Source organism: Centruroides vittatus, unplaced genomic scaffold, assembly GCF_030686945.1.
Source record: "Centruroides vittatus isolate TY-2023 unplaced genomic scaffold, ASM3068694v2 scaffold_435, whole genome shotgun sequence".
Taxonomy (NCBI): domain Eukaryota; kingdom Metazoa; phylum Arthropoda; class Arachnida; order Scorpiones; family Buthidae; genus Centruroides; species Centruroides vittatus.
Window position 1 is genome coordinate 8112124 of NW_027122708.1, and position 14853 is coordinate 8126976.

The 14853-nt window shown below is 29.8% G+C and overlaps 1 protein-coding gene across 3 annotated transcripts in view; it reads left to right on the forward strand.

Annotated features, from left to right (window-relative positions):
* Positions 1-14853, forward strand: part of Vps13 (vacuolar protein sorting 13C) — a 273667-nt gene that overhangs the window by 178144 nt on the left and 80670 nt on the right. The window contains exons 53-57 of one of the 3 annotated variants that reach the window (XM_067287043.1): positions 2751-2795; positions 3188-3229; positions 3666-3758; positions 6209-6316; positions 11962-12048. In XM_067287043.1, the coding sequence (XP_067143144.1) occupies positions 2751-2795; positions 3188-3229; positions 3666-3758; positions 6209-6316; positions 11962-12048 (375 nt within the window). The remainder of the gene's footprint in view (positions 1-2750; positions 2796-3187; positions 3230-3665; positions 3759-6208; positions 6317-11961; positions 12049-14853) is intronic. The other 2 variants (XM_067287044.1, XM_067287045.1) reach the window with 2 other exon arrangements.

Here is a 14853-nt window from a genome sequence, read left to right on the forward strand (position 1 = left end):
TAGCTGAAATGTATCCATAAAGTAATAAATTTAAAAAAAAATTTTAATAATGAAATCATCACATTAAAAATTTAATAAGAAATGGAAGAATATACTATTATGTTCATAGTCAATGATTTTTAAACTATATTTGTTATCCAGAATTATCAAAGAGGCATATCAAAAGCTACTTGAAATGGAAAATAAGAGGTTACAAGATAAATTGAGCATCATTTTGAGTGCTTCGTGAATTGAATGAACTCTAGCATTAGATATTTATCCAAAGCAACATTTCAAAGCAATTAAAATGATAATATATCATTTTCATAGCTGAAGTTGTTTTTGTATTTTTATGCTATATAGAAAATAGTTTTCCTTTTAAATTTATTCTGTAACATTTTGGCCATAGCACTTATGTAATAAGTAGGGTCATCACTTTTACGTAAAAAGATTTTTAAAATGTAATTTTACCCCCCCCCAATTATGCATATCTTAATATGCATATTTACAAATAACAATGTCCAAGGAAAAATTATAACTTTGTCAATATTTATTTTTGAAAATCAAATTTCTGTACAAGAATAATCTAAATTATGTCTTCCTGATACATCTTATGATTATGAATATTGTTAACTGCTGTTGAGTTAATAGTTTCATATTGACACTAATTTGAGGAAAATTAATTTTCAAAGTACTAATAAAAGTTAATTTTATATATTTTAATTGGAAAAGAGAGAATCTGTTGTAAGCAGTCCATAGTCTCCTTCTCTCTATTACATTCATCTATTTAATGCTCTTACTATTTAATGATTTTATATGTAATATAGCAAATATATTTTCTATTAGAATTGTCATTTTAATTATACTTGAAATGTAGAAATTTTTGAATCTTGTAACAACTAACTACTGTTACTGTCACTCAGTTATAAATACATCTTACTATTCTTATTACTTAAATCTATGATTTTTAAGAAAGTCTTTGTTAAAATATTTACATCTTTCAGGAAATCCAACATGCCAAATTTTTCTGGGATAAACTTTTATCTTTAGTTCTGTTCCACAAACAATTTGACATTGGAAATCTACAGAATATCTTGCAATTGATTTGAAAGTTTTAGTGTATATCAGTCTTTGTTATTCTGAAATTTAATTTTGATTTCAGTTTTGATTATATTTGTTAATTTTATAACATAAGAACTAATTTAAGAAATTATTCTCTAAATGATTTATGTCAATTATTAGTTTTTTTCAGTGTCCTAATATGTTGAACATAATTTAATTGATTTAAAAAAAATTAAAACAAATTTAAGACACTGTAAAATATGTTTTGTGGTTGATTACACCTATAACACTATTTATAGAACTCAAAATCATGTATAAACACAGTGTTTGTGGCACCTGTGCCATAAAGCTCTATGGCATGGGTGCCACAAAATTTTAATGCAACCACCAAAAATTTTATGGCACAGCAACAATATTTATCAATGATTGCCAGTTATAAAATTTTTGTGGCATGGCTTTATGGCATGGTTGACACAGTGTGTTTATACATAATTTTAATTTTCATAAGTATATTGTTTTAGGTGTAGTTTAACCACAAAATACCATATGACAATTTGTTTATAATTAGCGATTATGGCATTCATGGAAATTGGCCCACTCACTCTGCTCGTATGCCAAACTTCCATTCATGTCATAAATGCCTATATTATAAACTAATTGCATAATACACTATTTTTATCAATCTTAATGTTGACTGTTTATGAAAATATATTTTTCCATATTCACCCTGTATGTTATGAAAAAACTTAAAAACCAAAAACTTTAATTTTCTATATTTACCGTACATCTCGGCAGATAAGACAACCTTCAGATAAAACAAGATATAAGTTTTCATCAAAGTTTTACAGTTTTAGCATATATCTGTCTTATAAGACAACCCCCAAACTATCAACAGCCTATGAATTTAGTTTAGATCAGCGATCATCTTCTGGATAATAATACTGTATAGCATATATGGATAATAATACTATATAGCATATATAGATGTTATATTCATAATTTTTTGAAAGAACACAAAATTTTATTTTCATGCATCTGGCAGCACTTCCTTGCGACTGTTGCAAACATTCACACTGATTCGGACATTCGGGTAATAACCTTGACTATTCATAAAAACATCATATGGGCTATTCTATTTTGTGGACATACTCTACTCTCTACTAGTAAATAATTATGGTTTGTCCGTTTTACTATAATGGTTTTAATTTATATAAATTTCAATCTAATTTTTTTTTGTATCTGTCCTCTAAGACAACCCCGGATTTTCGGGGCTTTTTCTTATGATTCAACTATTGTCTTATCTGCCAAGATATATGATATATAGTTAAAATTAGGAAGTGAAATTTAACTTTATTGTAATATAATGACAATCTATTATTTATTATTATTTTTATAATGTTGCATTTTTTTATGATAAAAGAATTTAAGTTAGTTAAAATAAAACTAGTCAATAAAAATTTGAAAATTTTATTTTCTATTTTTAGTTTCATACGTATCTAAAATTATTACTTATTTCAAATTATATAAAGAAACTTTTTTTATTATTATATGTGTATATTGATATCCATATTCACTTTTTGTTTGTTTTAGTTAGTGAATGCACTGATGTGAAATTTGTGAAGGTGTAATTATCAGTGTTGTTCCTTTTTAGTTCTATATGTGATTAATACTTTTTTCTTCTGTCTGTCTATTTTTATCTTTTTCTTCAGAAATCTAAGAAGTTAGAGAAATCAGATTCATCAGGTTCACCAAAGGTGAAAATCAAATTCAATATATTTAAAATTTAACATCATAATAAAACTTAACAGATTTTTTACAAATATATTTGTTACTAATATCTGAATTTTAATAACAATATTTTAATGAATTTCTTACTTAAAAAAATAATTTTGAATTTTAATAATGTTACTTTTAAAACAGTTTTACTTTAAAATATTCAGAAATTTGTGTTTAAAACATATTTTAAGAAATTAGTTTCAAAAGTAAAATTTTATTTAAATGTATTAATATTACTTTTTGATATTGACTTATAAAGGCATTTTATATGCATTTAAATGATAAATGAAGCATGTTTTATAAAATTTCATATAGAGTAGAAATTTATATTTTAATTGATCAACATTTGAAATTTATTCTATTAACACAGTCAGATAAAGATAATAGAAGAGGTTCAACACTCTCTTTGTCTGTGAGTGGTTCATCCTAACCTGATATTTCATTACGCATGCTTTTTTTTGCTATGTTTGAAATGTATTGAAAATGTTTAATTGAATTTTTTGTTAATTTTGAAAAATATCATTTGTTTAATTTAGAAAAGTTATAAATATGTTTTTTAGAGTTCTTTTTTAAATATTCTATTTGTTGCTTAATTTTTTATTATATCTATCTATACTCTTATTACTGCTTCTGTCACTGTAAGATAAATAGATTTTTCACTTTTCTGTATGCTTATTCTTTAAACAGATAGGTAAATTAGATGCAAAAGCATTTTACTCATTAATTAATTATTTTTTTAGCATTTTGTTATCTAAGAATTAGTAAAAATACAACTAATAATTGCTAAATTTACTGTAAATATTAATTATGAAAATTACTTACAATAACTTTTACTATTATTATTGTAGACTGATGAAACTAATATACTTCAACATTCTCCAGAAATGGATTTTCCATTGTTGTTTTCTTTTAAAGCAAAAAATTTTTTTGCAAAGAAAAAGGTAATTAAATTGTCTTTAAAATAATAAAATTGATTTGCTTCACTGTTTTTAAATATTTAATTACGGTAGAGAGTCGTTTATCCGAATCAGTTGGGGACTGGGGTTGTTTGGATAACTGATTTTTTCGGATAGCCAATTATGTACGAAAAAATATATTAACCTGTCCGATGTTGAAATTTTTCTTCGTTGCGTGTTGCTTTGTGTTGAATTTTTCTCCGTTGCGTGTCACTTCGTGTTGAATTTTCGTCGATTTTAAGCCTAACAAAAATTTTTATAATAATAATCGAGGCTATTGTATTGTTAAAAATTATTTCTTCATTTTGTACAAACAAAATAAATATATTGAAAAATATAAAAACATGAAAATCATACGAGTACTTTAGAAGTAAATCTAGTATCAAAAAAGTTCGATTCAGCACGACACAGTCTGACTGGAAAGCGTTCGGATAACCAGTGTTCGGATAAACGACTCTCTACTGTATTTTTAATTTTGTATTAGATAATCAAAAACCTAAGAGTACTTAATTATATCTAAAAGTATAAAAATTGCATGATTTGGCTTCAATAAAATATTGCAGTATAATCCAAGTTCAAATATATTCTGGACTACCATAATTTATCATGGCTGATACTGTGTTTCCTTGAAAATAAGACTGGGTCTTTTATTAATTTTTACTCCAAAAGACACATTAGGTTTTATTTTCAGGGGATGTCTTGTCCAAAGGCACTTGCTTGGGTATTTACAAATACATAATTATAATTTTTATTATCATTTTTTTTAAGTATTAATGTCAATAATAATATTTATTTATATTTAATTATGTATTATTATTATAATTGTTCGTCCAGACAATTGTATTCAGTACGTCCATATGTTCATTGTAACTCACAATGGACGTACTGAATACAATTGTCTGGCTGACATTCTTAACTGGGGCTTATTTTAGGGGTAGGGCTTCTATTATGAGCATTTTGAAAAATCATGCTAGGGCTTATTTTCCAGTTAGGTCTTATGTTTGGGGAAATTCAGTATGAGTCAAAACATTATTTTTCATATTCCTTAGCAATCTTCAGGATATTGCAAAATGGAATAATTATTTGTAAACTGAATACCATATGAATATGATTATTTGGTTTAAAAGTAGTTATTCTGTGACTGGAGGGTCGGCACTGCCTCATTGGGATGACACCATTGTGTCTCATTCGACACAGAAGCCGCAACTGCGTATTTTTCCTTTGTTTTTTTTTTTTTTTAGTTACCGCATATGAGTGGTCATGTGCATAGGTGATCGGATACCAGATGGAGGACTATGAGACAGCATGACAGAAGTAATGCACTCAGATACTACGGTAACAAACAAATAACTTTTAGTGATGTGACTAAAATCCGTCGGTGCGTTTCAGTAGAATTGGCTCGAGTTTGGTCCTACCTTGGATGATGATCACTTCAATCTCGACAGCGCGTCCTTTACTTGTCTGTGAGGATTAATGGAGACACTGATCCTTGCGAAGTATCTTACTTTATTCATCATGTTTGCTAGATATATACAGTAGTATCATTCACTATTAAGAGGTATTTACAGTAGGTATGGTCGGCACAGAACAAAAAGAAAAACGTCCCTCCTTGACAGCGTTCGAGAGCGAAGTTCGGTCAGTGTGCCAAAATCGTGGTGGCGCCCTCTGCCCTACAAACTGTTTAATTGCAAAGAAAAAGGTTACTCAATAGATACATTATATTATATAGAAATAACTAGCCTATATAATGGAAGTAGTCACGAGAGAGAGAGTTTACATGATAATTTGCTTGGGAATAAATACCTGATGGATCGTTCTGTCAAGACATTCCAGCTATAAGAGGTGTCTTCAGTAGTAGGGTTGTGCAGACAGGTTGATAATAGGATCAGTTCGGTGAATAGGCAAGTTGTGGAAAAGGTAATATCCTCGTGTGTGGATTAGGCAATATCCATTACTGGAGTAGATGAGATCTGTGTATGAGGAGTAGGTAATATCTGTAGATGGAGAAGGAGGTCTAGGATGCACTAAACTAACTAACCCAATCAATGCACTGGCGACGACTCTCTCATTGGGCCATCAGTTCTGATATTGAAATTGGTAATGCACAACCGGGAGATCAAAAGATGACAGCAAAAGCATTACTTTTGCTGTCAAGAACGTGCAAAATGAGATGTTCTCAGGTAACAGATGATAATTATCAATGACAGATCAAAATAGGTATGATGAAATTGTGTTATTTTTTTTGTTGAAGTTCAGATTTTCACAATTCCATTTTGTGATATTTTGAAGATGGATGCAGAGATAGCTAAAAATATTAGATTTAAATAATTTGCTGGTTAAGGTTGAGCGGCTGTGCTTTGTAAAACAAATTATTTAAATGACACATTTGAATGAAATTTGAAAATTTTATGAAAAAATTTGTTTTTATTTTTAAGGCTTCACTGAAAGCCAATGAATCAGAATGGTCAGATAAATTCTCACTTGATGTAATTGGAAGTCAAGGAACAGTTCTGGCTAAGTGTAAAGATGGTCAAACGTATGGAGTAAGTATTTGACAAAATGAATTATATTTTATGTATTCAATGTATTTAATTTATTATCATATAATACTAAACTATGCAAATAATGTTTATTAATGACATTTTTTGTTTTCATTTTTTTTAACATAAAACATTTTGAAAACTTTAAAAATTGCCTATTATAATATTATAGTTAATATTTGTGTAATATGCCATTATGAATGCAACTGTTTATATTTGAAAATACAGTAGAGAGTTGAAAATCAGAATCAATTGGGGACTGGGATTGTTCAGATTAGTGATTTGTTCAGATTACCGATTATGTACAAAAAAATATTTTAACCTATCCGATGTTGAAATTTTTCTCCGTTGCGTGTTGCTTCGCATTGAATTTTCGTCAATTTTAAGCCTAACGAAAATTTTTATAATAATCATCGAGGCTATCGTATCGTTAAAAATTATTTCTGCATTTTGTACAAACAAAATAAATATATTGAAGAATATAAAAACATGAAAATTATATTTTAGAAGTAAATTTAGTATCAAAAACGTTCGATTCAGCACGACACAGTCCGACTGAAAATCGTTCCAATTACCGGGGTTCCGATTAACGACTCTCTACTGTAATTGTTTAATGCACTAATTTTGGTCATTATAGATGGTTATAAGTCAGGAGCTGACTGTAATAAATTGTTCTTAATTTTGAAATTCCGTCGGATGTTAAAACTCTTTTTAAAAGGTTAAAAAAGACACAGTCGTTCCGAAAAAGAAATTCTTCTAGACGATCACCATTTTTTTATTCTTGTTCTAGAACAAACTTCTTAGATGACCAGACCTTCCTTTTTAGGCTACTTAGCCATCTCATGTTAAAACGTTCCTTAAAACAGAATTAGTCCAATTAAAATTTTTTTAAAATTCTTAAAAATTGGATTTTTACGTTTTAACATTAGATGGCTAAGTAGCCTAAAAAGGAAGGTCTGGTCATCTAAGAAGTTTGTTCTAGAACAAGAATGAAAAAATGGTGATCGTCTAGAAGAATTTTTTTTCGGAACGACTGTGTCTTTTTTAACCTTTGTTCTTAATTTGTTTAATAAAATTTTTTTGTGTAATAAAATTGTTTAATAAAAATTTTTCAGCTTTTGTGTGTTGTTCTTCTGAACTATGAAGTTTATTATTATTATTATTTTTTTCTTTTTAACATCTTTCGAAACATCTCAAAAATTGTCTGTTCTTTACATTTTGGTTCTAATTTAGCAACATCTGCTTGAGGGATCCTGTTGATGAACCTTATTAATGATGATAGTATTGCCCTTGAAGTTCAAAAAATTTTAAGTTACTAATCATACATACTTTAAAAATAAATTTAATCACAAGTTATGTTTTTAGGTAGTTTTGTATTTATTAACTTGAGATACCTAACATTTAATTTATTTACAATTCACATTGCTAACTTTTTTATAACTTTCATGAAATATGCAAATATAGCAATTTGAATATATGATGATGTAGAAAGACTGTTAAATTTGCTATTGTGCAGTCATTTTACTATTTATTTAAATTGATTTAAGTTGTATTTTCTAGGTCTCTTCTTATATTTCATACAATGTGACTTTACATTTTGTAATATTCACTTGTGTAAAGATTATGAAGTTGCTTCAAATTGTATAATCATTCATTTATAAAAGATTTTAAAAAATCTTTGACAGAAAGGATCAAATGAGCTTTTTTTATTAATTTATGATGATGATTAATTTATTTTTGTATTCTTGCTGTAGTGTATTCTCATGAATGGCATATTATTCATAATAATAGGTTTTAATAAAAATATTATTTAAAGTTATCTTTTTATTTAATGAACCTGAACTGTACATGTACTTTCTATTTTTTATAATTATATTATACACAGTCGAGTGTGCATAAGTCATCACTCGGATAACTCAACACCATTAGTTAAGTAGTCAGTTTTCTGTGGTCCCAGCTGACTTACATGGGCATTAACATTAAAAAACTCTGGTTTACTCAACACCGTTTAACTCGTCACCACTGGATAAGTCGACATACTTTTGCTGTTTCACACTCCAATAAGTCATCACCCCTCCTGAAAAAATGAATTCACTCCGCACGTGTGGTGCAAACTCTTTTTTTTTTTTTTTTTAGGAGGGGGAGTTGATTTATTTATTAATATATAATTAATATATTTAATAATATATTAATACACTCATGTTTGTGAAAATTGCAACACCATGAAGGAATTGTGCAAATTGAACCAAACTTACAGGAAATGTAAAGTGAGGTAAGACATGCAAATGATTAGAATTACAAAGCAATTGCGCATGCGTGGAACGAGAAACTGCTCCTTATCAGCCACTTGTTCCAGGTATATAAAGGACTGTAGAGATACATTGAAATCCTTTTATTTTCCTCTGTCTGCAGTAAACGTTTCATTGGTGGTCAATATGCCTCGTCAAAAGCGGAGGAAGCCATACCAACAACTAACGGAGTTTTTACGAGGTAGCATTGTTGGTATGCAAGAGGATGGATTTTCATATCGAGAAATCGCAGCTCGCACGCAGTGTAATGCCACAACAGTGATGCGTGTTTGGAAGAAATGGACCAAGGAGAACCGAATAAGGCAAAAACCTGGTAGTGGGGCAAGCAATAGCACAATGGCACGGGATGACAGACACCTCATCCGTATGGCTACAATGGACCATACAGCATCCTCTTGTGTGTTAGCACAATGTTGGAGCATGGCTACAGGAGTTTTGTTGTCTAGCTCCACAGTTCGTCACCATCTGCTGCAGCATGAACTGTATGCAAGGGTTCCTCTATGCAGGATTCCCCTCTCACTGATTCACAGACACCTTCGACTTCAATGGGCTTAGCAACACAGCGCGTAGTGTGCCCAGTGGCAACAAGTTGTTTTTTCTGATGAATCTTGCTACAATGTGCAGTACAATGATGGAAGAGTACACATCAGATGTTACAGAGGGGAACGTCTGCTCCCACAGTGTGTTATCCAGCATCATACCACACAAACACCTGGCATCATGGTGTGGGGTGCTATTGGGTATAATTGTCGATTCCATCTAGTGCACATTGTGGGCAACCTCAACAGTGATCGCTACATATGGGAAATTGTGGAGCCAGAGGTCCTCCCCTTCTTTGACACATTTTGGGTGCTGTATTTCAGCAGGGTAATGCCCATGCAGATGTTTCTCAGACTGCACTAGCCTTCTTCAGTGCACAACAGGTTTTGCTTCTTCCATGGCCTGCTTATTCCCCAGATATGTCGCCCATCGAGCATATCTGGGATTTCATTGGTTGGCGACTCACTCGTACAGCTGGTGGGGCACACAATAAGACTGAACTTTAGCGTCAAGTCGAAGCCATCTGGAATGCCATTCCCCAGGATTACATTCAGAACCTCTATGATTCAATGCCACGACGTTGTGAGGCTCTCATTGCTCAGTGTGGCGGACACACAAAGTACTGATTTCTGACGATCTTTTTGTTTTTTTGTCTTGTAAATTTGTACCACTATCAGTAATATGTGGAATAAATTTCATTAATTTCTGACAATTCCTTCATGGTGTTGCAATTTTCACAAACATGAGTGTATTATTAATATATATACATATTAATAAAAATGCCTTAACATTTTATGTATTTTTATGATAAAATAATAGCAGATAAACAAAAAGAGAATATACAATCTACATCGTCACACCAGAATCCAATTTTGCATTTTCTCATTAAGAATCCTTAGACGTTACTTGCCAATGATTGACAATTGCAAAGATGATGTTTTTAAGGCGTTCAAGATCATTGAAAAAGAAAGTTGAGCAGTTAAGTGCTCAAAACGAACAACACTAAACAAATTTTTCAGTTTTTCATCTACAGAGTAATTGTAAATGGAGGACACGATGTATTGTAAGCCTATACTACAGTATAACGCACTACTGTATTTTATTATTTATAGTTTTGTGGTTTTTTTCCAACTTCGCTTTAGTCATCACATTGACTAACTCAATACATTTCCACTTTCCCTTGGGGTGTCGACTTATGAGGACTCGACTGTATATATGATAACTCATGATTTCAAGTTTTTTGTATTTTAAAAGTTTTTTGCTCTCTTTTACAATATCTTTATCCATATATTTTCTTCATATAATGTAATCTATATAATGGCAATACAGTAAAACCTCAAGTAAAAGTTTAAGAGGCCAAAAAGTCCTGACTGAGTTAGTTTCAAATTAATGAGTTAAATACCTAAATTTTTAAAAATTTTCTGTGGCCATATACATTTTGCTATCAATTTGTTTTTCAAAAATCTTTCAAGAACTTTTGAATGCATTGTCAAAGGATCCCCCTTCTGACCCAATTATAATGCCAATTTCAAAGGATGTTGATTCAAGAATGTAATGGCATGGAGCTGTAGTGTTTATTTTAATTGTCTATGTTCACATGGAATATAAGGAAAAATAAAGATCACAGATGGTGGTTATGTCAAAGGGTGGAAGGTACACAAAAATACTATGATTTAAAAGTACTGACAATTACTCATATATAAACATATCAAAGTGTGATATTCATAATAAATTTATTTATTTATTTATTAAGTACGTTTGGAAACATCAAACAATTGCCAGAATAAATCAGGCTGCTTTACTGCTGCTATTAATAATTAAATAATTTGGAACTAGAGGCTCTAGCATCAAATTATTTAATTATTAATAGTAGTGGAAAAGTAGCCTGATTTAATCCAGCAATCATTTAGCTTTAGTACTGACAATTTCAACTTAATGAAGTTTTACTATATACAAACTTATGATGATATGAAATATTTTTACTTCTTTTCCCAATTGTTATGGTGCAGATGTAAAAATCACTTCAGCTTAAAATTAAGCTAAAAAAATCATCAAAGTGTTCATATTGTTTTTCCACTATCTGCATCAATCAGAGACTAGGACTCACAGCCAAGGAAATTTTCGGAATAATGTTTTATTTATGCTATGCATATTTTGGGTGACAACAATCCAGTTACCCATCCTCAGGCTAAAATTAAGATGATTACAGTTATTTATTTAATAGATGTTAGAAAATATTTATTTATTTATTATTTATATTATTTATTTAATAGATGAAAATATAAAACCAAATATATAAATACTAACTAATCTTTAAAATTTGATTTTTTTAAGAATTGCTCCTATACCATCAACAAATTCACATTCTCATTCAGCTGGTGTTAGTTTATTGGTTGAATTGTACATACATACAATTCAACCAATAAATTAAATAACTAATAATACATACTGATGAACTAACCTAGATATTTATGTATTATGTAAATCCAGTTGTTTATATAGGTGAAACAGGGAGACCACTTCTAACTAGAATTAAAGACATGAAGCGGCATTGTAATTAAGATATAACCAACTTTTATGGTTCAAGCATTGTAATGAATATAAATGTACTATTGATTAGAAAAATGTAAAAATACTTTATAGAGAATAAGACCTGTATTTATGCTGATTTAAAGAACATATTACAATAATTTTTTATTTAAGAATTTTATAATAAATACATACATCCAAGTTACTGATATTATAAATATGTATTAGTAGTAGTATTTTGTAGTTTTACATAAATTTTTCTAATTTCAGATTTGTGTGCAAATTAAGTTAAGTAATGCTGGGCTGACTAAAATAATCATATTCACTCCATTCTATCTCATCTTAAATAAGTCTCAGGTAAAGTAATGTTTTTGAAAATTTATCATCTTTCTTAATTATTGGAATTTAAGATTTAAAGATGACAAAATTGTTTAAGATCACGACAAATTGATAACAATTTTCTATCAGTTTATATTTGAAATTTAGTATTTCAAACATAAATGTGAGAATTTTGAAATTTAACTTTAAAATACATTTTTTAATAAAAATTTAGCTTTAAATGTTTTTGTGTTATGAAATTATTAAAATATAATTTGAAAACAATTACAGTAGGAAGTCTATTTGCAGCAGTTAAGTTTTACAAAACTGCTATGAGTAGTGAAATTGTAAACACAGAAAAGTGAAATACATTTTTAAAAAATCCAGCAACAAGCTGTGTAACTTTTCCAACAAAAACATTTAATATTGTATGTAGTGCCATCTGTTATGATATTTTATTTTTAAAAACTTTTTATATTATTAATTAAGTTGTTATAAAATGGAAAAAGCTTAATTTTGAGGTTAGAGATGAGTTTTATAAAAAAAATTTTAAATGCTAATAATGAGTAAAATCTTAAGTCTGACCTTACTGGAGATGTGACATGAGCATCCTAACGCTTCTCCCACACCGGGTTGTATAAACAAAAATTAAATACCTTCTAAAACCGATAACTGACATGAAATATTTTCAAAATTGCGAACGTTTTCGCTGCCTCTCCTGGGCTCTTCCTCAGGCCAATTCTTTTTGCTGGAACCGGATTCAATAATCGAATAGTTTAAATAAATGGAACGTGTTCCGTTTCTAAAAGTTCGAGTACGTGCGGCAACCGCATGCCGTTCTAAACATTTAAATTTCTTTTATTCCGTTGGGAAAATGATGCGTGCATCTTATGATAATTACGTGTGACATTTACCGATTTATGACCTTTCTTCCAATAAAAATTGCCAAGCAGTAGAGAGATTCTTTTCTTCTTTGAAATTGATGCATGTTGTTGTGTGATCGGCCTTGTAAATTTCTCTCTCTTCCAAAGTTCTCAGATGTTCTTGATGTTGGGTAGTGCGGATCACTCTTGCCTCATTAAAAATCGGTGTTATATCCAGGTTTGCATGAACTTTTAGGAATGGAACACGTTCCATTTATTTAAACTATTCGATTATGAATCCGGTTCCAGCAAAAAGAATTGGTTTGAGGAAGAGCCCAAGAGGGGCAGCGAAAACGTTCGCCATTTTGAAAATATTTCACGCCGGTTATTGGTTTTAGAAGGTATTTAATTTTTTTTATATGAGCATCTTTTATCTCCCCACCCCATCAACCTTAAACCATCAAAATTTAATAGTATTAATTTCAGTAATACATAAATCTCCCTGCAAAATTTCAGAAATTTTTGAGGGAAAAAAGGAACAGGAGTTAAGCTACAAAATGGGTGAACAAAATCATCCCCCCCACACACACTGATTTTTTTACTATTTATTTATTTTTTCATTTCTTGACATTTCAAGGTCTCAAGTCCAAAAAATGTAAAAATCTTGAGTGGTCATTTTTCTACTGATTGACATACTTCCACCTGTTATAAATAACAGATGAGAAAGTAAAAATAAGGTCAAGGGATTAAAATAGATATATAATTATAAAATAAGAAAAACATTTTAATACAAAGATGTTTTACTACCGCATTTCCAATCTGTCTAATATATCTTATGACAGATCCACTTACCACAAAAGTGCAAGGAACACATTGCTGAATTCCTCTCTTCAAATGATCTAGCACTTTAATTTTGTCTTTGAGAAACCAGGGTTGTGGAGTTGGAAAACGATATTTGCTTGAGTCTGAATCATTACATTTTCACTAACTTTAACTTCAACCTTGATATAAACTTATAATCTATTTTTTTTAAGTTTAAGTCTGAAAAGTAGCCTGATAATTCATCCATAGTTTGCCATTTTAAAGCTATGTTCACATTAATGTGACAGTGTTGCAGACTGCATTTTGTTACCTCATTATGAACCATAACCCATTTTTGTGAACAGAGAGAATTATTTTTGATGAACATGGTTTTGTGCAATACACTGCAATACTTTCCATAGCATTTGAACAAACCACTTTGTCTAGTAAACATGGAATCAGCTGCAGCTGCTTAAAGTGTGTCCACACCTATGCTACCTTGAGGTATGCTTTCATAGATGCATAACATGTTATCCTTTGATGGTTCACTGAAAATCCAACAAGAAATACCACAATAGATCTTGCCAAACCATTTTGCAAACCTTTGATTGACATCAAACATCATGCTGTAGGGTCTTTTGCTATGTCTAAACTGGTTTATCAAGTGATAACAGCATGTTGTTTGTGACATTGTTACATAGATGTGGACATTTAAGATTTTATAAAGTATTGAAGTTCAAACAGTTTTGTGTGTTGTCTTGACAGCCCTGAGAGAAAAATCTCACTTGTTTTGGTATTTTTGATACTTTGCCACTAAAATCTTACTGTTTGTATGACGTTGTTGATTTGTAAGGATTAAAAGAAAAAGTAACTAAAGTTTGTAAGCAAAATATACACTGGCATTCACAATGCACACTAATATACACTTGTGTTTAGCACATGCACTTATATAGATAGCAAAATGTAAGAACTTGACATAGCATCTGGTTAAGCAATCTAATTGACAATACAATTTGTAGTAGAAAGTATTTAAGATAAAGAGAAAAATAAATTATTTTTAATATTTTTATCTGTTATTTATGGAAATTATTTTCTACTTTATCTATTTTAATTATTTTCGTTAATCCTTCTGCAAATAGGCTTTTTTAGCTTTCAAATTTGAAAAATTGTTTTACAAATT